The following is a 27,046-nucleotide window of genomic DNA, read 5'->3' on the forward strand; positions in this document are numbered from 1 at the left end:
GTGAATTCTGATTTAATGGAAAACATTAAGGCTGAAATTGAACAAGATCCTTTTTATGTTTCTATCCACAACAAGACAAAGTAACTATAGACACAAAATAGCAGGCACATCTATAGGCGTAGATAGAATAGTGAAAACACGGCGCATCTATTAGCGCGTCTAATAGCATCACTACACTGTCTAATTTTAGATGCAGATTTAGACGCCTTTAAAAATGCGGAAAAGATAATACAGAGAGTGATATTTTGCTGCAAGCTGATAAATGTGCATCACTACTTTCCAAACATTGCCCATGATTACCAAAGCACAATAAGAATATCAATGCCTTTTGGCAAACCCACATATACAAAAATTAAGTGAGATGAGGAGAATAAGACAATATGTAAAATAGTTTTGCCAATATCAATGATGGGCTATGGTTCGATCTCATCCTCAATGAGATCAACCCTTGCCAAACTATCTACTTCAAAATCGAAACCAATGTTGAGATCTACAAATACATTCAGCCCACTACTACTTGTGCTACTCATGTGCTCATCGAAATTAGCATAAAAAATGGTAGGCTCATCCTCACGGGGGTAATGGCCTCAATATCTATATCTCCTATCTCATGATCATCCTCCTCTCTCGTATCATGATTATCATCACCTCCATGGCCATGATCATCCTCCATATGCTCCATATTAGTAAACGTATTATACATCACTTTGGAACGTGATGTAATAGATATGACATGCCACCACCAATTATTATCCACCATTGGTTAATAGACAACCTAATTCAAACACAAATACAATCATGTTATTTTCCTTGAATCAAAGGTATCAAATATTTAAAAGTGAGTATTTTTATATGTGTGTACAGTACCTGTTGACATTGTTGCAGTAGCACTAGTATGTCCTTCTTGCTTTGCCAAAACTTTGTGGAGTTAATAGTTACAAAGCCACTTGCATGGCATTTGATTGTTGCATTAGGGCCTCTTTCCACCACGTCCTTAAACCATGACATCCAAAACGTACACAAAGAAGCGTTGAAAGTCAAGGTTAATAATATCTTGGATTATGCCACAATAATCATCCATGGCTCCATTGGCTCCCTCAAAGCTAGCAATGATGCCACAATCTGCTGTGTTTCTCTTATCATCAATCCATTGTGTCCGAAAATGCTTGCCCTCACACCATATATCATTGAACATAGTACATCACACCATGACAAAATCAATTAAATGAGCAATCTAAATTATTCAAAGCTCTTAACTTATGCATAACATTCTATATACTGACCTTGCTCATGCATCCTCTAGCATACTCCCATTCTTCCATTGTGATATGCATCCCCTTATCTCTCTACTCTCTCCATTTCGTCAAGAAGTTAATCCATTCTTTACACCCCAATTTGCATTCTTTTTCTTATCCTTTTTCTCTCTTTTCAACTTGTTGCAATCCTTTTTCATGCGGCCCTTCTTGCCACCACAATGGTAACACTCAATGTTTCGTGCCCTAGATTTGCTACAAGACTTCCCTCTAAACTGTGATCTTCCCCTTTGCACATTTAAGGCTGCATCCTGGTTGTTGCCATCCATAGACTTCCGTCTAATCCCCTCGGCCAACAAGCTACCCCCTATAACATCATCAAACTTTAGTACTTCGCCAGGTGGTGTTACTGGGGCAGTTGTACGGAAGGTATCCCATGAGGATTGCATTGAACACGAGGAATATTGCCTTACTCTCTGCATCAAAATTCATTTTCTGAGCTTAAAGTTGGCCGAAAATAATATTGAATTCATTCAAGTGAGAAGAAATGGAAACCCCTTCCTTCATATGTAGCTCAAACAACCTCTTCATGAGGTAAACTTTATTAGAGGCAATTTCCTTCTCATAAGTGGCATGTAATTTCTTCCACAAATCTTCCATATTTTTCTCATTTACTACTAGTAAAATAGACTGACTCTACAAGATGAACTCTAACAGTAGACTTTTCTAATGCATCCAACTCATTCCAATCATCCCCAGACATATCCGTAGGCTTAGCTCCACCAATCCCTACCAAGGGTTTAATTTGCTTCTTTTGAATAAGCACATCCCTAATCTATTCTTTCCATAAAGAAAAGTTTGTCCCATCAAAATTTTTAATGCTAAAAAACTTCTTTTCAAACATGGAAGAGGATGCCATGATGCAAATGAAACAAAATCCCAATTGCTAGTACCTACAAGATAGAAATCACACCAAATACCAGGTGCACCCAAATGTGTATGCCAAAATGGAAGGTAATATCACCAAACCTCAAAGGCTTAAGGCATCAACAATGCATCTGACTCATGTGCATATACTATGCATCCATATGAGCAAATCTGGTCCAAAAGAAAATGCCAACTGCAATGGAAAAACAATGGCAATCCCAATGCCAATAAGTGCCAAAATGCCTCAAGCATAAATGGTGTCCATGAATATATGCATCAACAAAATCTCATCCAAGAGATCATAGCACAACATGTGCATCCATTGCAATATGTCAAAGCTGTCCCTCAGCATAAAATAGCATCTGTGTGCTAAAGATCCATCAATAAAGAATCCCACAAGGAAATCTAGTCCTAGCAACACATCCAACAAAGATTGCAATGCATCCAAATGGCCTGTACATCATCCACTGCAACCTAGTGCAGACCACGAATGAGCACACATGGCTCGAACTCTGCAAATAGAGTGATTTGCATAAGGTATATCTAAAAATTATGGCCCCACGGCAATGATCACTAATGAAAATAGAACTTGAGATGCCTCAGAACATGGGTGTCAATGCATAATCAAACTCAACAAGAAAATCTACAAATATCTCTCTTTTGCTGGAACTCCAAAATCCCAACCGATAAATGGGAAATGGGGAGTCAACTCTCGCAATTGACCTATAATCCAAAAATCAAAGGTTTGAACCTTGGAATGAATTTTTGACAGAAAAACAAACGATTCGGCACCTCAGAGAGATAAAAATTCTCCAAATCTCCATGGAATCGTGCAAGAGCTAGCAGGTAGGGGTTTTTGGCCCTCCAAAACGCAATGGAATATATGGTTTTGAAAAACGTGGTCCCAATTACCGGGTCCAACACACGGACTAAAAAAAGTTTTTGCAAACAGGCCTGTTTGTAAACACTAGTGGAGTGCAAATGATGAGCAACAAAGAATTTCAAGCCCTCCTGAGTCCCCCAGATCTGACAGATCTGTGAATAGTTGCTTCAAACTCGAGTTCCAACACACTGAAAGAAAAACATTGAAGCAGAGATAGTGAGTCAAAAATCCAACAAAATGATGCCAAATTCAAGGTGTTTTCAAACTCCCAAAATGAAATGGACACCAAAAGCAGGCAATGGTTGCCTCTACAGGTCATTCTGGACTCTCTATCTCATCGAATGGAACAAGGGAATATCAAAAAACGTCTTTGTTTGCTCTAAAACCACTTAGAGAACTTTCCAAAGGTTTTTGCAAGGTCTCTGCACACCAAGATGTAGGTAAAGTCACCCAACAGAGCTTCTCCTTGCTCTCACAGAGCTGCAACAGTAGACTTCGGGCTCCAACCTCACACCCAGGCTCAGCTTGAACACCCACACTCTGATACCAGATACCAGTTGAGAGATCTCAACAACGGAAGCAGAATAGAAGAAGGTGAGAGAGAGGAATGTATTGTGTCACCTTTGGCAATTGCCCTGCTTATTTCAATTTACGTACCTAAAATAGATGTTACACTATTATAAGTGTAACTTAGGACCTCGAATCGTATTCCGATGAGAGACATAGGATTAAGTGTTGTAGGCAAACATAGTGCATGCATGTGTGAAAGGAATGTGCATCATCATGATTGGGGTAAGGAAGGCTTTCACCTTCATTGGGGGTTGAAGGGTTTAGGAGGAGTTTTAAGGGTTAGAGGGAGGCTCATGGTTCAAAAGGAGGCTCCAAGGTTTAGAAGAAGAAGAGGTTCAAGGGTTCAGAAGGGGTTTAAGGGGTAGAAGGAGGATCCAAGGTTCATGGCAGAGTATATGGCAGAGAACTCATCTCTCTCGTAGATCATGGAGGTCAAGGGTTGAGGGACTAAGGGTTTAGGGGGAGCATAGGAGTTGAAGGGGAAGAAGGTGTAAGAGCATTGGGGGAGAGGAGAGAGAGGAGAAGGGAGAACAGGGAGGAGGAGGGAGGAGGACAGGGAGGAGAAGGGAGGAGGAGGGAGGAGGAGAGGAGGAGAGGGAGAGGAGGGGTTGCAAGGTTGGAGGAGAGGGGAGGAGGAGTTGCAAGGTTAGGATATGCTTTTGGACATGGATTGCAAGGAAGCATGGACACTTGGAGAAAATTGCTTGGAATACCAAAGTAGAACCCAACACAATGTCCCAAAGAGTGTGGGCTTCATTCCATTATGGGGTATTTATACAAGTTGGAGAGCTTCTCTCTCTGCATGTAGAAATTGTAAGGCATTCTCTCTCTACATGTAGAACTTGCATATAGAAGTTGCATGTATGAGTTGCAAGTTGCATGTAGGAGTAGCATGTTGCATGTAGTAACTGCATGTAGGACCTGCATGTAGAACTTGCATGTAGAAGTTGCATGTAGGACTTAAATGTAGAACATGCATGTAGGAGTTGTATGTAGGACTTGCATGTAGAACATGCATGTAGGACTTGCATGTAGAACATGCATGTAGGAGTTGCATGTAGAAACTGCATGTAGGAATCGTATGTAGAACTTGCATGTAGAACATGCAAGTTGGATTCCTAAGAGGGCTTACGCCTAGCCTTATGCAAGTACAAGTGGAGATTTGCTGCTACTCTACACACACATTTAGTGCTACTTAAGTCCATGTTGGCAAAGAGACAACATGCACTAAAGATACAATGATGTATGTGGTTGGCTCTATCAAGTTCAACTTATATGATCTTATACATTTTGGTCTTGATATAAAAGCACTAATTATGTTCACGGATATCATAGCATAGAGTTGAGTGGAGGTTTTATGTTTGATAAATGTTAAAAAGGACTCTATGTGGGATTTAGCATCATAATATGTCAGTGGTAGTGTATTGACGTGTTTTAGCTAGCCTAATTGGTATCTCTTTAAAGGCCTGAAAGGCCAATGATTTGAGCAGATGGTATTCAAGAGAGCTTAGGTTGCTATGATAAAAAGTAATAAGTCTTCAATGCTATTTATATGGAACTCAAAGCATCTATTAAGAACATGAAAGAGCCAAAAAATGGAGAAATAGGACTGCTATGAGATCTATTTGCTTGTTTCTTTGTCCTTTCCAAAGCCTTCCAAGGGCTTGAGTTCCCAATGATAGAAGAGGACTTCTTTGTCTTTTTTCCAAAGCCTTCCAAGGGCTTGAGTTCCCCATGATAGAAGATGACTTCTTTGTCTTTTTTCCTCGTGTAATAGGTCTACGAAGGGGTCCATGATTAGTTTGACAATGGTAGAGGAGGCTTCATTAAATACATTATAAGTTTTGGTCTTGGCTTGTAAGCAATAATTGCATAAAGTCAATTTTTGCCCATTTGAAGAGAAATCAAGAATGTGCAAAGCTCTTTGGGGGAATTCAAGGTTGGTAAAAAGGAAATAGTAGGCTTTTCAATAAAATAAATTCATTTTGCTAGATGCATGTATGTTATGTCTAAGAATGAAGAGTTAGTACAAAGTTGGCATTGCATATGGTGGCTTTTTCTTTCGGGTTCAAGGTTGTGTTGACATCCTTTTTATGTTGGCATTAACTTTAAATCATGTCTTTATTTGTGGTTCTATTGGTATTGTCTTTATGTCAATTCTAAGGCAACCACGGCAAAGCTTATCATGCCAATCTTGCCAGAGATGAGCACAGAAAGTCAGTTCTTCTTAATGATTGAGTAGAACATAACATAGTTGATAAATTAGTCATTCAATTAATGACTTCAATAAATTATATACCCATGGTGTTATTTTTATTCCTAGAGATTTACAATCCCATGATGAAAGGCAATAAACATAGATAATCCTATTTTTTGCAAGTACTTGTTTCATGAGTGCAATATTTCAATGCATATCAAAATGAACTTCTATTCTAAAAAACCACAAAATAGAATTATCTTCAGCATTAACTCCAATGGAGGCTGATAATGTTTAAGAACTTTAATGATATTAGTTTGTATTAGAGCATGTTCTAAATAACTTTTAGGGGTGTCCTGGATGGTATTTCATGTTGCCGTGCATTGGGATGTTGCACTCACGAAACAATCATTTAAGAAAGAGAATATTATTCATGTTTACTATCTTCTAGCATGTAGAAGAACAATGAATCTCTTAAATAATAACAACTTTATGGGTTTCTAATGTATTTGACTTTATGTAAAAGTAATATTAATTGATCGACTATGGGATATGTTCTTCTTGATGATTAATAGGCCTATGTCTATAAATGTTGGAGGTGGGTCACTCACTTCGTCATAATCATCCAAGAAAGGACACAATATTCCAAAATTGTAGAATATGTTGCTCGAGCATTGCTCTCATTCGAACACAGTCGCTCGATGTTTTGACTTACCCTAACAAGATGAGAATGCCTCCAAAAGAAATAACAAACATACAAGAATTCTCACATAATAATCAAATCACTCAATACTATCTCATTCAATGCGCACAAAGAAGACATATTAGCAAAAATAAACCTTATGGCTATTGACATTTTAGGTTTGTAGGAGACAAGAAACAACCAAACAACACATCCTCTCTTGCCCAACTTTAACATCCTTTCTTGTTTCAACAACTATGGGCTTTTGCTCCTATATAGAGAAACACAACATCTAATCACAAGCGCAAATATCAAAAATAAACAAAGGCATGTAATTAATAAGTGAAAGCTTTGAGAACCAAAAATTTCAAAAAAATCATGTGATTGGATTATACAAATTGCCTAAAACAAACACCAACGAATTCATAACAATTTTAAAAGACACCCTAAGGTTGATAAAAACTAGATCTGGGTAGGCAACTGTTATTTAGAGGAAGTAAATGGTGAGTGGATGTTTGATGTTAATGTGGTGCAGTTTGATGTTTGCGAGGTTAAAAAGTAGTAATTTTTAAATTTTGCAGTGGACAATAACATTTAGAATACATGAACAACATCGAAGTGTATTTCTAGTAGTTTTAATATTGGAACAATATTGTAACATCTACATAATTCATGAAAGTATCTTGAATACAAATAGGAAGCGTTCTTGTTTTGATATTTTATAAATGGACATGAAGTCTTTCATTCGTGACAAAATTCAAGAGTGCTGAGGCGAAGAATAATAGGAAAAATACTTGATCCACTTTGAAGACAAGTTTAAAGAGTAATGCTTTTTTGCCTATATTATAATGCATCAAAATTTCCCAAAGTTTCTTGAATATGCAAAAAGAAGAGTTCTTGCTTTAATGAATACAAAATTTAGGACTCCTGCAAAAGTATCTTGACAATAGTTCAAAATTGTAAGTCTTGTTCATGTATCAAAAATGGACTTCCATGCAAGTACTCTAGACTATTTTAATATTTCTGAGAAAGTATTTCAAAATCAGGAGTCGTATTCAAGTATCAAAAATGGACTTCCATGCAAGTACTCTAGACTATGTCTCTATCTTTGAGGAAGTAGTATTTTTTTATAGACGACAGATTTCCACAAAGATTATTGTAGCCACTTGCCGAGTCAGTTGTGTTGAAATCTTTTATGAATCTTTGCTCCACTGCATCTGCCTTGCATTTTTCATCCATTGTTCCTAGGACTTCTGCTTTGAAATTCTTGTCAAACGGTTTGTACATGTTGACATCCGGTTTCATTTTCAAAGGAGGGTTAGTCCTGTGTTGTGCAAGCCATTTGTAGTCACTAGTTTGTCCGATATATCGCTTTGTTGTAGGAATGCATTGAATACAATATACGTAATAAGGGCCCTTTGTGCCTTCTTCTTTGTCTTCGTTGCGCTTTCTTATGTGTAATACGACATTCAAGAGCTATGAGTTATTTCATGATTATGTGAGAATGAAGATAGCATGTTTTGTAAGATTTGTAGTGAAGGATTTGCCTGTAGGCGAGCTTGTAGGTGATGGTGTTACACCAGTCTTTGGTGGAGTCAGGAAGAAATCAAAATTTTCATCGTATGCTTGTTTTGTGAAATTGAGATCAATAACGGTAGTCACACAGTCTATTGTAATCGGCAAATCCTTTCCTTTTTTTTCTTGATCACTTTGGTACATGTTGTTGAACTCTGTTAGTATCATACTTCCAGTCTTTCGATCTATTTTGAGGAGCTCATCCAAGCTGATGTTGTGTCCAAAATGAAGAGCTTCAAGGCAGTAAGTTGAAATCCCTTCTGAATGTTGATCTATTACAGCTTGTGCTTTTGTTCTCAACATCATTGGAGTAATGAGATCATCCTTATTTGTGATTTTTCAAATAAGGTACTTTGTTAGTCCTGCATCATTCTTGTATTTGGAACAAGAAAGGAAAATTGAATTTCTAAAGCCAAACATCATGATATTTACCATCAGCCCTCATGTCTTTGTCTCCATGTTCTTCTTTCCATGCTATACATCTTGTTGATTATTGTCCATGAAATTCCTCAGCTCTTGTAGTGTGCTCTATCCATAAATGTATTCTTCTGGCTCTTTTCCTGCCATGTTTGCAAGTCGCATCTGAGCTGTATACAAGAAGTAACTTTGCCCCTTTCTTCTTTTTGTTGATTTCTCGTGATCTTGTTGAGCCAATCGAGCTTTGTTTCTAAATTGATTGAAAATCTGTAGACAAAGAATTTAAGGTAGAACGAAGGAAGAAGAATTATATGTAGCAAGGAATATGATATTGAATTAACAGCTGTGTGAATGAGACCCCCAATTTTTTAATGATGATATGAGATATACCTCATCTGCGGTTGCCATTCTTTGTCGTATGATGTACAATTGAGCAAATCAGACTGAATCTGCACAAACTGTAAAATGTTAGAGAATGAAATATTGGAATTTGGACAATCGTTACAATTCATTTTCTTTTCTGCATAATACACTTAGACTTACACAATCAAAATTCAAATGGCATGTGAAGAAAATCCGATGGTGAAATTTAATTTAGAATTCGTAGATGTCTGTGACTTGTAACTCGAGAGAGAATTACGTATATTAGTCCAGGTGCAAATGACTTTTGTATCACAATAAGAACTTTTCCATTGAGCTTGCATCCTTGAGACTTGTGTCCATTGATTGCATATGCAAGAGTTACTGGAAAGGTTGTGTTGTGATACCATATTGAGTTCAGAAATTTTTGTTTGTGTCTAGAACGTCTAAGTGTAATCTTTTCGTTAGTTGATAAAATCTTTGCATGGATTTTCATTAAATTGTTGGTTTTGTTTATCGTTATCTAATGCAATAACTGTTGCAATCGCACCATTTGTAGCTCCAATAGAGAGATGTATATTCTCAATAATCATAATGCATGCTCCAATTGCGATTTCTTGTACTAAGTGAAAATCATAATACTTTAGCCATTCTTGTAACTCGAATATGTTTTCTGCATTCAAAGTCACTTTAATTTTCTTGATTTGTCTTTCGGTGAATTGTTTATTTAGAATGATCTCATTGTAGTGGTGTGTGTCATTTTGATGAGTACAGAGTATAGTTGTATTGTTGTCAATGAATTTATCTACCTTAGTTTCATTGATGATCAAGTTTCCTAAGTAGTATTGAATCTCTTCTATGCTAGGCTGGTGTATTCTAATAATATTTAGAAAATCGACATAACCAAAATCTTCAAGATGACGCATAGAAGTTTGTAGAAATGAGTAATTAGCAATTGTCCAAAAGCTCGAGTTACAGATGTGGCATTTTTAACGGTATTGGTTGTCTTGAAGTTTGCACTTGCACAAAGGCGGTAGTTGTGCCATGTCCCTAAATAAGAGCATTGTTTTGTCAATGAATTTATCTACCTTAGTTTCATTGATGATCAAGTTTCCTAAGTAGTATTGAATATCTTATATGCTAGGCTGGTGTATTCTAATAATATTTAGAAAATCGACATATACAGAATCTTCAAGATGACGCATAGAAGTTTGTAGAAATGAGTAATTAGCAATTGTCCAAAAGCCCGAGTTACAGATGTGGCATTTTTGACGGTATTGGTTGTCTTGAAGTTTGCACTTGCACAAAGGCGGTAGTTGTGCCATGTCCCTAAATAAAGCATTTTTGTTTTGTCACATGGTTATAGCAAAGTTTGATTACAAGTTTCGCATAACTATTTGACAACCATGTTTGGCATTTGGCAGGTCATCATCGAGATTTCATCAATAATGTGATGACGTTTGCAGATTTTAGGTCTTGATAGTGTTCGTCTGTTACCAGAAACGATGCATGAAACATGTCATGCGCGAGTTGATGATGCATTGTAGTTGCTAAGCGACTCAGTGTTAGTGCCGCTGCACCTGTTGTAGTTGTAAGAACAACTTATTTTCCTTGTTCTATGTACTTGTGAGTGATGTATTTGATCATGAAGGTCTTTCCTGATCCTGGTGTACCACAAATCACATGAAGGCCTCCTGGTAATTTAGTAATTTTATCATAAACATCTTGTTGCTCAAATGATAGAGTCGCTTTCTAAAATTCCTTGAACTCGTCTATCATTCGAAGGATTGAGATTTGAGATCTGTTGTTGATGTTGTTTCCTTCATCAAGATCTGTTGATGTTATACAATTTCCATTCAATGCACGTAATGGACTCTTTTGCAGAATCATATTTGTTCATTGGTGACGATTCTCATCAATAAGCATGTGCACCCTGCAATATTGTTCGACGATTGATTCAATATCATTTGTTTGTATGAGTTGTTGTATATGGCATTCCAAGAAGTATGAGCTTGAGCGATTCGCTTGGGAAATGAGCTCATTTTCATGAAATGTATGTGCTTCAGTAGCATATTATAGAAAAATCCATCAAAATGATGAAGAGGATGGTAATCTGTAAAGCGTACAATGTGTGTGGAGGGATATAGCTAGCTACCAAAAGAATCCTTAATGATTTGATTTGAATTGTTCTTGCGCTTTCCTTTTTGAACCTCAAAATTTTTCTAGAATTCGTAGAATGTGAGGTTTTCCATGATGTTTGGTCGACCACAATACGTATCTATTGGATGCATTGTTGTTACACGGTACTCTCGAAGATATGTTGGCGCAATGATGGTGGAGATGAGATGAAGTGTATAGCCTCGCTTCTTTGTATAGTAGGAATTTGCAAGCATGATAGTGCTGCCTCTGTTGGTGATGTTGGCTTTGATAAAATACATGCAACTATCATCTTCAACTTCAAAGGATCTAGATTGTCAAGTCCAAGAAGCTTTCCATCCTCAATGTTCAAGTTCATATGTCCCATTGGCTATGTTTTCATAGCATACTTTAAGAGGTAGTATGATAGGCCTATATTTGTTATTCTTTGAATGTTCATGTGTGCTTGCCGCAATAATAGTATGCTAGCATGATATGGGACAACATTTCGATGTTCAAGGGATGGGCGATAATAGAGCCATCTATGTGTAAGAGGATCCAACATCGGGCTTGTTTTTTAATGGATACCAAATGGAAATCCATATTTGCATCTATGGTTGTTATCAGAATCCATGGAATTGCATGCTGCTCGGCATGTATGAATTTGCTTTCTTTTCACTAAATCATGAAGCTTCTTTTCCAATGAATTCTCAAGTAGTATATTCGAGTCATTCAGGTACGATATATGTGCATCAATTTCAATATCATTTTCTTCAATCTGCATGAATTGATCCACGATTCTGGATCTCGTATCTCACTATGTAATGCTTGACTCTTCCTAGTAGTCCTTTGTTAGATATAACATATCTGGACAAGAATCTTTGTAGTTGAACATGAAATAGTACTACACACTCAACTGGACAATCTCTCCATGTGAAATTCTGATTGATTTGTCTTGCAATTGCTTTTATCTCATCGATCTCACACCATCTTGTGTTTGATACCTCATCTGCTGTGAGTGTAAGAAATATGTTAGGAAGTCCCCATGTTTCAACCATCGCCATTAGATCTTTTAAGTTTTGACGATGCCATGAAGGCGATCCGGGTATCGACCCTGGTACTTGAAACTTGATTACCTATTTCATTATCGCATGTTTAGATATTCTTATATTCTGTCGTCTTTGTTGATCAATATCTCTTTGTAGAATTGTTGTCTGTGTTGAGTCGATAATGATTGCTTGTCGAATTTGGTACATTAGTAGCAAGTATGGCTTGTAGAGTGTAAATATTGAGAATAGTGATCCTATTCTCATTTTTAAGTACACATTTAAGAATACCTTACCATCATGGTGTGACAACAAAAAATGATATTTTGTTTTGAAACCTGTGGGAGGATTTGTGGGGCCCACAAGGTGACAAAAGCTAGCCATGGAGACAAAGAACCAAGAAGCGTGACGAAGAAGTTGGTGGCGGGAGACGGCTCTTTGCGGCTACTCTCGTTGCAGCTTGTCAATCTTTTAATGTCGACTACTTTATTTCATGTAATCATTAATGTGGGTGTGACACTAATTAGAATAATTAGTGAAAATGATTGCAAATGTGATTATGACTGGAGTGCATCATTGTAAATACCATGGGTATGAATTATAAATACCTTGGTATAGGGATAGAATGGTTTGAGAGATATATTATTTGCTTTGTAATTGGGAAAATAGAGATGAGTCATGTATTTTGAGTGGGCCAGATGACTGCATGGCCTCCATAATGTACTAAAATAATATAGAGAGCACATGCCAAGCACATGGAGGGCATGTGGAGGAGTGTGGAAGAGTGTAAAGTCAAGAGGAATCCTTCTAGAATTCCAAGGTGGTATATGGAGGATGTTGACATATGGAAAAGAGAGGGTCCCTATGGGCTCCAAGGGGAAAGACTCTTGACTTTCTCAATTTTTAAAGAGTCATGAGGATCTTGCGATGCGACACTTGTCAAAATGTGCCCAAAAGGACATTTGATGGTGACCCATGTCCTTATGTCATCAGGGGGCGAAGAAATTTACTGGCTGAAAATGTAACAAGGTGAAGGAGGGTGAGAATTGCTCTATAAAAGAGACCTCTCTCCTCCCTCTCCAGCATCTGGTTCTTCCCTTTGTAGTTATGCCATCACTTGTATCTAGCTTTGCATATCTTTTCCCTTCTACCTAGAGTATTAGGCACTCACTTTGTATCCCTCTTCTTGCTTTTGATGTTTTGAATAAAGTTCATGCTTCCTTTTCCTCATCCTTCTTCCATCTCCTCTCTCCTTGCTCTAAAGCTTAGTGTACCCACATGAGTGAGTCATTTCTAGATCTGTGTTAAGGGTATTCTCTACTCCCCTAGGCGACCTCAATTTGCCATGTATCTTGGAAGCTACTTCTCTGCTGAAGGAGATCGTTGCCCTTTCCATAACTGCAGTCAGGTATGGACAATTTTGACAGTCTTCTGTAAAATGGTCATAACTTTCTACTCCGAGCTCCGTTTTGAATGAAACTTATATCAATATCTTTATCTTTTCAAGATCTATCTACTGATGTATTCAGATATTTGTTCCATTCAGTAGAATAAAAGTTATTGTTGTCTGAGTGGTCAGGTTTATTGTTTGGAGCAGTTTTGAGAACCTTTCGTAAAACTGTCATAACTTTCTATTCCAAGCTCCGATAGATATCAGAATGTTCGTCTTTTCAAGATCTATGTTTCGTCCCAACTGTCCCATTCGGCCAAATCAACCCTATCAATTCACGCCTTTCACATCAGTTCACATTGTGTTGAGTCAAAATATGTTCTTCCAACAACGGCTCGCCCTTACTTTTGGGGCTGACCGATTAGCTCAAATCAATGCTTCCCCTCAGCCTTTCTTATTTCCAATGCTAGAGTACAACCTCACCCTTGACGTCTATATCTTTGTTTTGATCTAAGAAGATAGAGAGTGAGTGTCTCTTTAAGCTTCGTCTAATGCCCGAATCTCTTCTATCTTCTTCAATTTGTGGGTTGAGACGTGACCAAAACCACAAGCCCCGAGTTTTGTGTCACATCTTTTGGTGGAGACGCCCGGTAGGTTTTGCCTAGAATCCTTCTATCATAACCGCACAGTCCCGTTAGATTGAAGGAAAGAAAGTCATCTTTGGAAAAGTTTTTTGTTTCTACTCATCTTTTGGTGCAAAACTGTTCAACATCCCAGTGTTTCATGGATCAGAGGAAGAAGATCCGGGGAGTTATCTCCAAGAGTTCAATCGAGCATGTCACTTGACAGGTTGGTCTATGACGGAGCGAACTGAAATACTTCCAGATTTCTTGGAGGGCGTGGCCTTAACTTGGCATGAGGCTTTGCCAGAAGAGACCAAGAGTGATTGGGAAAGGTTGACCAAAGCAATGAAGGAGAGATTTGGGACGATGGAGTCGCCAAATGCCTTACTATTGCAGTTGGACTAGATTTCCCAAAAGAAAGGAGAGTCAGTTTCCACCTTATCAGTGAGGTATGAGGCATTCATGAAGTATCAACAGGCTGCTTTACATGTTGTTGCTTCTTCTTCTTCTACCATGGGGGACTCTAAAAATTCTTTGGTAATGGAGCACCTTAAGATAAGCAAGTTTGTGATGGCTTTGGAGCCTCATCTTTGTCATGTATTTTGAGTGGGCCAGATGACTACATGGCCTCCATAATGTACTAAAATAATATGGAGAGCATATGCCAAGCACATAGAGGGCATGTGGAGGAGTGTGGAAGAGTGTAAAGTCAAGAGGAATCCTTCTAGAATTCCAAGGTGGTATATGGAGGATGTTGACATATGGAAAAGAGAGGGTCCCTATGGGCTTCAAGGGGAAAGACTCTTGACTTTCTCAATTTTTAAAGACATGAGGATCTTGTGATGGGACACTTGTCAAAATGTGCCCAAAAGGACATTTGATGGTGACCCATGTCCTTATGTCATCAGGGGGTGAAGAAATTTACTGACTGAAAATGTAACAAGATGAAGGAGGGTGAGAATTGCTCTATAAAAGAGACCTCTCTCCTCCCTCTCCAGCATGTGGTTCTTCCCTTTGTAGTTATGCCATCACTTGTATCTAGCCTTGCATATCTTTTCTCATTTTGTACATTTGCATAATATGGAATTTGTCGTTGCATATGATCATGTATCTTGTGTTTTGTAAGTCACATAATGTATTTTGCATATTGCATAATGTGTCTTTTTTCAAAGAATATTCTTGTTGTTTTTTATTTTAATAAAGAATGTCAGAAAAAATAGTAAAGGTACCTTTTTAATGAAGATCCTTGTATGGAACAATGATTTCTAGTTCCTCGCAGTACCTACAATGTGAATATGTACAAATGTTATGGAATTCAAAATTGATAAGAAATACATGAAGATTATTATGTTGGCATTTGTGCAGAGCTCCATTGATTGGAAAGCGATTTCAATTCAACTTCGAATTGATCATAGGGAATGCATGACTGCCCGCAATGGAATGAGACATATTACAAGGTGCATATGTTTCCTAGCTTTATTTCATGATGTCAAAACGTTGCAATCGATGCCACCCGATTGCCTCTCAGCTCGCATAGCTGCCTATGTAAATTCTGCTCCTTGCAATGGCTCTCCAGAATTCTCCTCGAATCGATGCTAGCTTTCGTATGGGGCCATGTTAGAGCGAGGTCTGTGCTCTCTATATAGTTTCTTTCCCCACTTCTAAAGTAAAGGCATCCTTCTATACGAAGGCTTCATGGATGAACATGGAGGAGTGTTGTAGTTGTGGCATATAAGCAGGGAAACGTACGAGCAACTAACTAAAGAAACGTGCTACCAAAAATGTACGAGAACTCTGAGCAAGGAAACGGAGAAACGAAAAATTGAAGCCAGCGGCTAAGAAGAAGGTGGGTTTGTAGGTGCAGTGTAAGCTCTAGGGGTGCTTGTGAGGAGATGAACGCGCAACTGCGACAAATGAGAGACAAGCTGCTGGCGATGAAGAATAAGGCACGAAGTAGGAAAGAAGAACAAAGTAGCGAGGTTGAAAGTGAAACTTAGAGTTGATTTGAAAACACCGGCCACTCCCGATTCGATCTCAAGCAAGGTGACGACGATCTCAAGCAAGGTGACATATCTTTGCGGATAGAGAAAAACTATGAAGGCTAGAACGATGCAGACAGAAGCTGGGAGGCGATGGTTATTACTAAAACTAACCATGAAAAAGCAAAGGTCCATGCAAAAAGAAAACCATCAAAAAGCAAAGGACACACTTGACCACTCCTTGAATTAGGGTGACACTTGAATTAGGATGATAGGTGGCTGAACCACGGCTTGAATTTTGAATTGATCTTGCTATGCTGCCTGCCTAAATAATAACCCATTACTCATCATCGGAGACTTGAACATTAATATCCAATGCAAGACTCATCCATGTAAAATCTTTGACAACACTCCTGTGTTCAAGTAATCAACACACCAACAACAATCTATCAATTCACATCAAATCACATCTAGACAAATCTTAGCGTAGAAAAATCCATTGCAGGAACAGACTACTAGTACTGGTATGACCACTCAAGAACTTACATTCTCATCCCCAAGCAATGACCACTTGATCACTTATATTGTCACCCCGAACCAATGACCACTCAAGCACCTGAGAGTTGTCGTTGCTTTCACAACTCGTCCAGACCTACTCGACCTCACCTTATCGATCCTCCATCCCCCTTGTCAGGCCAAAGGAAAAATTTCACCTCGGTCGCACCTCTTTTCTTATGTGTAATGGTTAAAGGAAAAAGAAAAAGGGCAAACACCTTTTTTTTTCTTTTTTTACGTTGTATTGAAATTGAAAGTGCCAACAGTGCCCCCATATGGCCGTGGCTAAGATAGAATCCTGAGCTACCCTTGGGACGTGAACTCAGGACCAGCACACACAGGCTGGGCTCACAACAACCTAGTGGCCATCCTCCAAAAGGTGACGTGAAGGGTTGCCATCCTAGTTGGATGAATAGGAGAGAGAAGCCCGGATACTGACACAAAAGATCTATGTCCGGCCCATGTAACGCCGCCCACTCCATGGCGAACTTACCCAACTGCTACATGACTACATGATTGGACCATTCTATCTCCTCCAACCACCACACCAATCACACGTCCTTTATGAGTGCGGACTGCTGTGAACCACCACAATGAGTGACGAGCCTCTAATTCTATATAGAGGGGATCCCCATGCCAGCCAGTAGGGCTAGAGCAGCCCCACTGGTAGGGGGAAATCACATCCCCTTGAACCCAGACAGTATTTTTGCCTGGCAGTGGACTACTATCTTGGTAGGATGGATTTCAGGAATTCCAGTCCAACAGTTGGATGCTAGACTGGTTCAGGTGGTGCAAAGGTGCCTTGTGTGCTTACAACTGACGCTCTCCCACTCTTCCGCTCTCCCAATGCAAGGACTGGATGAAGCGGTTGCAGGCGGTGTAACCGAGGTTGTGGCTCACTGGACACGTGGCTGCCAACACGCGGGGATGCGATCTCACTCGCAAAGCCTGCCATTGACACAGCGCTAACCAATTTATTGGTTTAACCTAAACCCATCCGGCCCCACAAGCAGGATAATCAGCTCAAGAGTAACTGAGCTTTTGCAGTGGCGGCATTGTTGCTGTAGAGCTGTCTCCACCATGGACCCTTTCGGATCTTCCCCTTCGACTCCCTCTGCTCCTTCCAATGAAGCGCTCATGGACCAAGTCAAGCAGCAGCTCGCCCAAGCCTACGCCGAAGAGTTTTTTGAGGTGCTTGCCATCTCCAGCAATTGCATACTCCCATTTGAAATTAAATGAAATGTGCTTCGTGTACCAGCCTGTCTGTGTTTGCTTTCGAAATGCGCAGGGCACAGCTGTCGGACAGAATTAAGCTGGATATATTCTGGACTTAACGCTTCGTTTGAATATGAGCTCGAAACACGGTTAGCCCCTCCATTAAGATTCTGCCATGCTCTTCCCCGTGTATGGTTTCTTAGGCAAACAGGAAACGAAACGAATGTTGGATTCAGTTCATGGCTGAGGCAGTCGTTAAGCCCGAAGCCTGCGCTGCAGCAGCAGTACGGGCTTGCAGGAGAAGCGTGCAACCAGCAAGCCCAGCGCGTATAGAAGGCATGAAAGGGCCCTACTAGTCGACCGCTCCCCAACAACCATAAAGTAGGGCTAGAGGCAAAAGTACAATTGGCCATCGGAGCCCTTCCAGTATGCCAGAAAGTGTATGAGAAGGGCTCTCATATTCCTGGTTCAGCATCAGGCTTGAGTAGTAGTCCTGCAGTGAGTGCAAGGCATTTGGCAGCAGTAGAGCTCCAATCCTAAGGGGATGCCACTTGGATGGAGGATTGGCCAGTCATCTCCACCTTTTCAGTCGTAATTTGGCTATGTGCACTCCCAAGGCAACCATAGCTCTGTTGGAATTAGGGGCCTTGTTGTGTGGTCCTAACCCCCTCATGGTGGCACCTAGATGCGCAGGTGACAAGGGACTATTGAAAGGGGTATTGGGGCGCCTAGATGCGCAGGTGACACGTGGAATATTGGGTAGAAAGGAATCATGAATGTTCCTTGGTATATAAAGAAGTAATGGGTAGACCCTCCTTCAATCCCGTCGGCCTGTTGTTGGGGGCTGAAGGAGGCCATGTGGTAGCTATAATAAAGTGGTATTAGAACAGGCGGCTGCCTTGCGGATTGTGGCGGTGACATGTGGTGATAGGCGACGGCGGCAACTGTTTGTGAAAGCCGGCATGCACGATTCTTTGGCAGGTGCATATGTGGGAGATGATGACCTGTGTGTGTAATGATTGGCGCACGAATTGATGTCTTGCGTCAGTGGATTGTGCAATATTGATTGGCGACCTGGACTCTTAGTGGGCGACCCCAAATGATTGGCTGTTTGGGTCCTGACTAGGTGTGCAACATCTGTTGACTAGCAGTTCTATATTCGTGGGGTTAGGCCCGCCCATAGGGGGGTGTTGGAATTATAGGCCTTGTTCTATGGTCCTAACCCCCCTCATGGTGGCACCTTGGATATATGAATATTAAAAGGGGTATTGAGGCCCCTAGATGCGCAAGTGACACGTGGAATATTGGGGAGAAATCCCACATGCAAAAGAATAATGAATGTTCCTTGGTATATAAAGAAGTAATGAGTAGACCCTCCTTCAGTCCCGTCAGCCTTTTGCTTGGGGCTGAAGGAGGCTATGCGTGGCTAGGAGGCGAGGGCATGGGACCCCCTCGTACTCGGCGCATCCAATAGAAGGCTGCTATGTGGCAGCTATCCTGCAAGGTCAACGTTTGTAGACCTGTACAAGGCATCCAGAAACAATGATTTCTCAATCTGTATTTTGTTTGTAATCCCGATTGTGTCTGTGTGTGTAGAATCTACTTGAAGCGACAATCTTGACTCCCAAACTTTTGATGGTGAACTAACAGCACGAAGAAATACCCTTTCTAAGAGGTGGCTTCATGATGTATGTAAGCAGAGCCTTAAAAATTTCAGAGTAGCGAAAGAGAGGGAGATGGACTGGTATGAGGAGAGGGAGTGAAGTAGTGAGAGAGACAACAGGAGGGAGTGATTACTAAGTTGATTAGAGATTGAGAGCGTATTGTAGATTATGGAGTGGAGTAAGGATGCCACAAAAAAACCGTCCAATACAATGCACATGAGGGCTAACTAATATATTCCCCTTGTAGATTTTCTTTTACCCCCTAGTGCTTAACCCCTGCTGACTTACCCATTTCCCCCTCTTACCATAGCCATCCCTTCCCAAAGAAATTTGCCCTCAAAATTACAAGCTGTGTCTTTGCAAAAAGTAGATTTATCCAGCTTTGAGACTATCCATTAATCATCTATGGGGTTGCTTCCTTAACACTGCTTGCTTGGATGTTTCATCTTATAGGACCTTCCATTCGATGAGATACTCTATGTGAACGTGTTATGAAAGACCTGATTTCTGAAGCCCATGATGTACTAGGGGTGTAGAGGATGAGAGTTAGAGGTCTTGGGATAGATGGGTTGGGCTTGTATAGCAACACCAAGAATTTATTTACTAGGATGAGGCCATTTAGAGGGGGTTACCCTGTTTTTATATAAATTTGTATGCAGACAATATGTTGCAATTGGAGAACCAACTCTGCCACATCAACAATGTAATAAATAGGGAGTCTTGTTTGTGCTATTCACTTACAAACGATACCATCCAGGAAGTGGAACCACTCCGGATGATGAATTGATTGCTAGGCATTAGGTGAAAAGCTCTTTTGGAATCCTAGAAATCAGTAGCAGACTTTTTGTTGCTCTTGTCAGACTTCCATCAAAGCATGGAGACTTAGAAGGTGGTCTTAGGGGCTTCTAAAGTTATGTGGTTTTCGGCTTCTTGCTGGTACAGACTGAAGGGGGCAGCCTACAGTTTTCAGTATTATGGTATTTTTGGGATGTAAGTTGTCTCCTACGTCTTACACTGGTTAGTCAGTGTATTCATGGTTCAGGCATGAGGGACCCCTTGATGGGAAGCTTAGTCACAAAGTGTGGCAAGCTGTGGAGGCAGGGCATTGCCCAGCCAGCTTGATATGTGGCATGCTGGGATTTAATCACCCTGCATGCTTGAGCACACTTAGCCCTTTATGGGCTTCTCGCTAGTATTAGGGACTTGAGGCTCTGTTCAGCGGAATAGCCACTACAACAGATAGACCAGTGGTGCATCCTTTCTTGCAATGGTGACATTCGATGAGCCCGTATCTGAGCTTGTTGTAGGGTTGAGCACTAAATGCAACTTTCACAGGAGGTGGCAGCATGGGAGTGGCAAGTGACAGCTGACACAGGGTGTGGCTGTCCATAACAGCATAAAAATAATGGTATCAGCTCGGGATTGGTGGCACATTTGGCTCCTGTGGGACCAGCAGCCCATGGTGGTGCCACCTATGATGATGGTCAACTCCCCCCTTCATGAATCTACGCTGGTGGCTTGAGATCTGATTAATTGGCATGGTGCAAATGGGCAATTACAGGCCTGGACTGTGCGATTGGTGCCTTGATATATGCCATGTTATGCTGGGGAATTGACCCAGTTTGATATGGTCAATCTGCAACTAGTTGCTCAGTTTGGCCTAAGCAGGGGGGATTCTAGAGACATGCCTGAACTCTCATCAAATTGGTGGATATGATTAAATGGCATGTGGGCTGGATATTGTTGCTTGAAAGGGCATAAAGTCGGTATTTGTGTTGTGGAGAAGTCCTCTCTTTTCAAGTCAATAGCACTACAAAAAGGTTTCCAGGAAGTTATTTTTGGCAAAGGCACTGATCAAATCTCTTTTGATTCTCTCGAAGAGAAGGGGCAACGATGAGGTCCGGTTACACGTGGAGATATGAAGAACTGTCTTGGAAGAGTTATGTCAAAGAGGTAGTGTGGAAAACTTCCTCTTGTCAATTAGAGGTGAGTATGATGGCTTTTTCCTCTGGTGGAGGGATGGAGAGGAGTTGCATGAGAAGAAGCTGAAGGGAGTCTTGCTGGAGCCGTTTATAGAGGCTTGGTGACTAAACGAGGTTGCTGGGTGAAGAGGCTTTGGAGGTTTACTGATTGATGGGTTCACTCTCTTATCTCTCTCTTCATAAGGTTTATGCCTATTCCATGTTGGCAGTGAGGAGCAGGAAGAGAGGCTGTCTCTCTTGGTTATCTTTCTTGGATATCTAAAAGTTATACTCCCTTTTTTGAACTCATTTGCTGGGACCAAGTGCCATGTGGCACAAGGGCCTCACATTATGCCGCCTATGGGCGTCACACATCCTGTGGCCTAACCATGTACATCTTCTCTAGAGCTCCCAAAAAGCGCTAACAGGGATGCTTTTGGTCATCTCCCCCTCTCTATCCTAGGGATAGAATAGTGTGATTTTTCCTGTGGGAGTACTGGTGTGCTCCCTTACACACATGTTCTTCAGCGCTTCTAGCCCTCCAATGCCACCATACCATGCACACATTAGTGAGGCCAGCAGGCTTCCAAGGTGAGGTGAGGCGAGGCCTACGCCCTGTTTGGCAGCCCTTTACTGTTGAGTTCCTGTCAACACTGCTCTGTAGCTAGCCTTGTCATGGCTGCATATACCCTCCACCTTTCCAAGAGTGGTAAACTCAACATCTGTTGTGTTCTTTTTACTGTAGCACACATACCTTCATAATATCAGTACTACTTCTGATTGTGGATGAGGTAAGTAGGAACATAATAGCATATGCTTTGTTGATTTGTGTTTGTGATATTCGCATTTATATTTGATTTCTCTCTCCCTTCAACAGTGGACATCTTGTAAGGTCTGGCTTTGGGTAAACATGCTGTTCAGTATTGATTTTGTGTCTTAGCTGAGTGTGCCCTTCACCTTCAAAGAGCCAATACAAAGTTCAAACTCAGCCTGTGAAATCTCATAGTGGAAATGCCAGAGTTGATGTCTGCTGAGGTAAATAGGGATATTACATTCTCATGTACGTAATGCATGGTGAAGTGTTGTTGAAAGTTCTTGTATAGACTTTAGTAAAGTGAAGGATGATGATGCTAAGGTTGGGTACAAAACTGGGCTTATCATAAATGAATTGGGTCAGTGTCCTAAAAAGTGAATTGGGTCACTGTCCTCTGCTTATAGTCTTGGTCCATGTCTGTACAGGCTCTCAGGGACAAATGCTTTACCAAGTGTGTTCCAAAGCCCAGCTCAAGTTTAAGTGGTGGTGAAAGCAGTTGTGTTTCCAGGTGTGTGGAGCGCTACATTGAGGCCACTAGCATCATAAGCAGGACAGTACTCAATTCAGTGCAACAATAGGGTTTGAAGGCAACAAATGCTTCCCAAATGCTGCTGGCCCTTTTTCACTTATGTCAACAAGGAATTAAATATATGACAAGCTTATTTCACAGGCTAAGGAACTCGATTCAAAGGAAGCAGTTGGCTTGAACACTCCCTTATTTTCTGGATGAAGGCACACCTTCATATTGTGAATGCATTTTGGTACTCATGGGGATTAATTTGCTTAGTGATTTTGAAACATGAAATTCAGAAAGTTTCTTGCCAGATTTACATGTTCGAGCTGCTTGGAAGCATGGACCTTAAGATTCAAAGATTCAATTAAAGCTCTGCTCAACTCCTTCCCTAAATTTGTGTTTATGTCAATCGTACAAGTTATGCTCGTAACTGACAGGAGATTATGTACACTCTACAGTTGCATCAACCTCTAAATTTCCTTTTAAATCATAAGAATAATTGGAATGCAGTGGCGCCGACGGAGCCTAAGGGAACGCCAGGAAAAACAATGTTTATCAATAAGCAAATACGGTTGCCAATTTGTTTTCCAGAACGGAGAGAGTGTAGAACAAATTAAGAATTTGTTTCCTACCACTTTTTGATAGTGATGGGTCCAACCTGATGACGAAAAGGAATCCATAAAGCTGGAACCGAAGGAATAAGTTCTGATTGTAACTTGTGCCGCAATAGATTGGACCACAGGGAGGGCCTGTTGCTGCCTGTGAACCTCTACCATTGCTTTAGCTGCAGTCCGAAATTGCCCTTATAAATGTTGATTGATGGTGATCCCTCCTTTATTGCGTACCTAGAGTGTTAATATTCTTAACCCCTTGGGCATCCACCTTAGTTCGCTTCTGAACTAGATAATTCTGTGCTTAGAAAACAGGGTTAATAATTCTCTTAATGGAAATTAACTGTTGGGAGTATGTGGAATGCAACTTCTATCTTCAAACTAGAGTTGCAGTAGGCAGTCTTTCTGGTGCTTGAAATTTAACTTGAATAGCAAATTTTTAGGTACAAGAAAAAATTGGATAAGTAAAAATATCGATATGAAGACTGGTCGGCGAGCACGTAACTAGTAACTCAAAATTGGACTTGAATCTTAGGATTTAATCAAATTTTTAAGGGGAAAAAATAAATGAATGAAAGTATGAACATGAGACGTGAAATAGGGTTTGTTAGTCCTTGCAAATATCAGAGGTGGTGATTTATTACTGAGTTCGTGATGTCCATATTTTGTGAGTTGATGCCCAACAAATACATGAATAAGATGTTCACAAAAGCTCATAAGTGATCCTCTACAATATTGTCACATGGACTACAACAATATGAATGAAGGTGTAGTGATCCTTTGATGTTGCATCTAGTTTGGATTTTTTTGCTCTCTCGCATCGGAAACATGCATCAAGAGAGAGGAATGTTGTAAGAATTACGATTGAAAACAAGAAATTTTGAATGAACGCTCAAGTAAAAACATTTATATGATGATATATAATATAATTATGATAACCACATTTAAAGGTGGCACGCTTTCTTTTCCAAAGAGTTTATATATGAGGGGACGGGCTTTTTTTCGTGCATCGAGATTGAGAGCATCAAGAATATTAGATCGATTATTAGCGTCTTGAATAAGTCTCGGGAATGGATAAGATATTGGCATATTACTTGAATGTCCATAGTTGTAATCATAGTCGAGCAATGGTAAAATCACCACGAGGAGCGTGTCAGGAAAAATTCAAGTGCTTGTTGTCTTTTGGTGATTTTTTTGATCTTGGAGGTGGAGAAAAGGTTGTGGAATAGTTGGCAGAATTTGATATGTGAAGCGAATTGCACCGCGGAAGCAAGTTTTGCAGATCTTCTTGTGCTTGAAGGGTATATCCACCTACGGAAATCAAAGATCCTCCCTTTCAGATCTACATTCCACACAATTCATCTATAGAATTTCTAAGTTAAATATTAGCAAACATCACAGCTTTCCAATTACTACCTTGCAGGCTACTGAACAAAAGTGGTAAGCATCTTGGAGACCTCTCGCGGAAGTTTTGCAAGTATTTTTCAATCCTTTGGATGGCCTTGGTTGGGGTCTTTGGTTCAGAAGCACGTTTATGTACGTTTACAACCACAACCATACTTGATAGAAATCACACTTCATCAAGTTGCGATCGTTGTGAAAACTAATTGCGAGAAGGCGCAAATCTCACCCGCTTTGGAGAAGCTTCGGAGAAGCATGTCCGATCTCTTTGCCAGTCGTGTTGCTATTTGCTAGCTCACCACCTCAACGCATGAATCCACCTTGCATCCGATATCCTGATCATAGGCTGCCAGCTCTCCCCTTACGTTCTCCTGCGCTATGCTGATTCCTCTTTCACTGCCGATGATGTCGCCAAGTTTGTGAAGAAATCTAGGTTGAGTTGGCAACCTATATGCTATTCCCAATTTCTTTCTTTTGTCGTCTCGTTCTGGGGGCATATGAGGTCATCGTCTTGGGATCCAGAACACCTCTTTGCTCTCCAATTCAACTTCGAGCACTCTGCCCAACGAGATTGTTTCGGTGTCTTTATAGTTGAAGTTGTATTCAATTGCTTTCTCTAGCTTTGCTATTGGAGGTCTAGTCATTGCCAATGCTTGTATATTACTCTGACTTCTCTGAGTTTTTTTATTGTAATCCTCATTGTTGATAGGATCCAAGAACATCATATGCACACCTGGTGGTGGTTACTGTTGTTGGTTCTGGTTACCTCGTGCATTATAGTTGATAATGGGGATTCCTCTTTCTCCTCGGTGCTTGTACCAAAGTTCACATTGAGGACCAGGTAGTCCACATAAGGATTTCTCGCCCTCTCCTCCTTACTCATGCTCATCCTTGCCTCTCTCTGCTTACGGTCATGGAAGAGTTGTGCAAGGAAGTGCTACTTCGCTTTGTTAGGCACGATGTCATAAGGATAATTTGCAAGGTCAGCGTTGGTGCTAGTGTGAGTTGAAGAGCACTGCCATTCTGAAATATAGATTGTGTTAGATTAGGATAGATTTCGGGGGGTATAGTTCGTCTGAGGCGGATGGAGGCGGGACCCTTGCAGGCCGATGGATTTTCACGGCACCAGAGTGGCGATTATAGACATGTGTTTATAGACATATGTTTATAAACATCTGATTATCATCCCTTGCATGCAAGCATGCGGTATCGCAATGGTGGAGGCTTACAAGTGACTTACGTGGTCGCGGGTTCAAACCCTACCGGTAACCATCTTTTGATCTGCGTATTTTTGTCATTTTTCGACACCGGTCGCACAGGTCCCACACACAGAAAATGACAAAACATAGGCTCCGATATTTATCCCCAGGCGATTGTGTCCACATACTTTGCCATTTGAGCGACTTGCACAGGGTCTAAGCATCCAAACGTTTTGGAGCAATTCTTGTTTGTCGGGTGCATTTTCAAAGGCTTCCACATCTTCTTTGCCATAGCACCTGATGGGTATTCCAACCGCAAGGTGCCTCTGAGGCAGACTGCATCTCTAGCTTTATAGGGTCTGTTTGTGAGGTGAAATCGATCCGACCCCCACCATTCCTCTACATCTGTGACTTTTGCCTCGAACACTGCAGATTCATTATCCATAATCTACAATTCATTGTCCATAATTTGTAGGTTTTTTAACAACACTTACAATTGGACAGTTCCACATTGGAGAGTACCCAAGCATTGAAACCAGTGTATACGATCAAGAGTAGAGCAACCACGTCCAATTCCAATTCTCATATTTTCTAGAACAACAAGTACTTTACATAAAGATAGCTGTAATCCAGCTATTATTCATGGGCGGTGTACCAACCGCATGTACCAACCGCATCTGTAGCTAACAAGTCAATGACATAAATGCACAACGGTCACCCTGGCATATCACGAGTGGAGCTCAATATCTCAACACTCCCCCTCGAGCTCAATCCCAATTCCTGCACACCAAGCAGGCTTCAACTTTTGCATCAAGTTGAATTCCAAATTGTAAGTGGATCCTCCTACAAATAAAACATTCAAGATGACCCAATGGGGTATGGAGCAACAAGAGTCTTTCCAGCAACTTAAGGAGGCCATGAGTAAGGGCCCAATATTGAAGCCCCCTGATTGGTCTCAAGACTTTTATGTAAATCCAAGTGTATCTTTGCATTCAGTTGGTGTTGTATTGCTACAAAAAGGAGAGGCAGGTAGAATGCAACCCATCTATTATGCCAGTCGACAGCTTACAGATG

At 40.6% G+C, this 27,046-nt stretch overlaps 1 protein-coding gene across 1 annotated transcript; it reads left to right on the forward strand.

Annotated features, from left to right (window-relative positions):
• The first annotated feature begins 17,561 nt into the window (after nucleotides 1-17,561).
• LOC147879546 (uncharacterized) lies at nucleotides 17,562-23,220 on the forward strand. Its single transcript, XM_087371953.1, has 2 exons — nucleotides 17,562-17,784; nucleotides 22,673-23,220. The coding sequence occupies exons 1-2, from the start codon at nucleotides 17,674-17,676 to the stop codon at nucleotides 22,823-22,825; spliced, it is 264 nt and encodes an 87-aa protein (XP_087228079.1). The 5' UTR covers nucleotides 17,562-17,673; the 3' UTR covers nucleotides 22,826-23,220.
• Nucleotides 23,221-27,046: the final 3,826 nt, after the last annotated feature.

This window comes from Dipteris shenzhenensis, chromosome 33, assembly GCF_047967505.1.
Source record: "Dipteris shenzhenensis isolate YYH24624 ecotype China chromosome 33, Dip_SZ_1.0, whole genome shotgun sequence".
Classification (NCBI taxonomy): Eukaryota; Viridiplantae; Streptophyta; class Polypodiopsida; order Gleicheniales; family Dipteridaceae; genus Dipteris; species Dipteris shenzhenensis.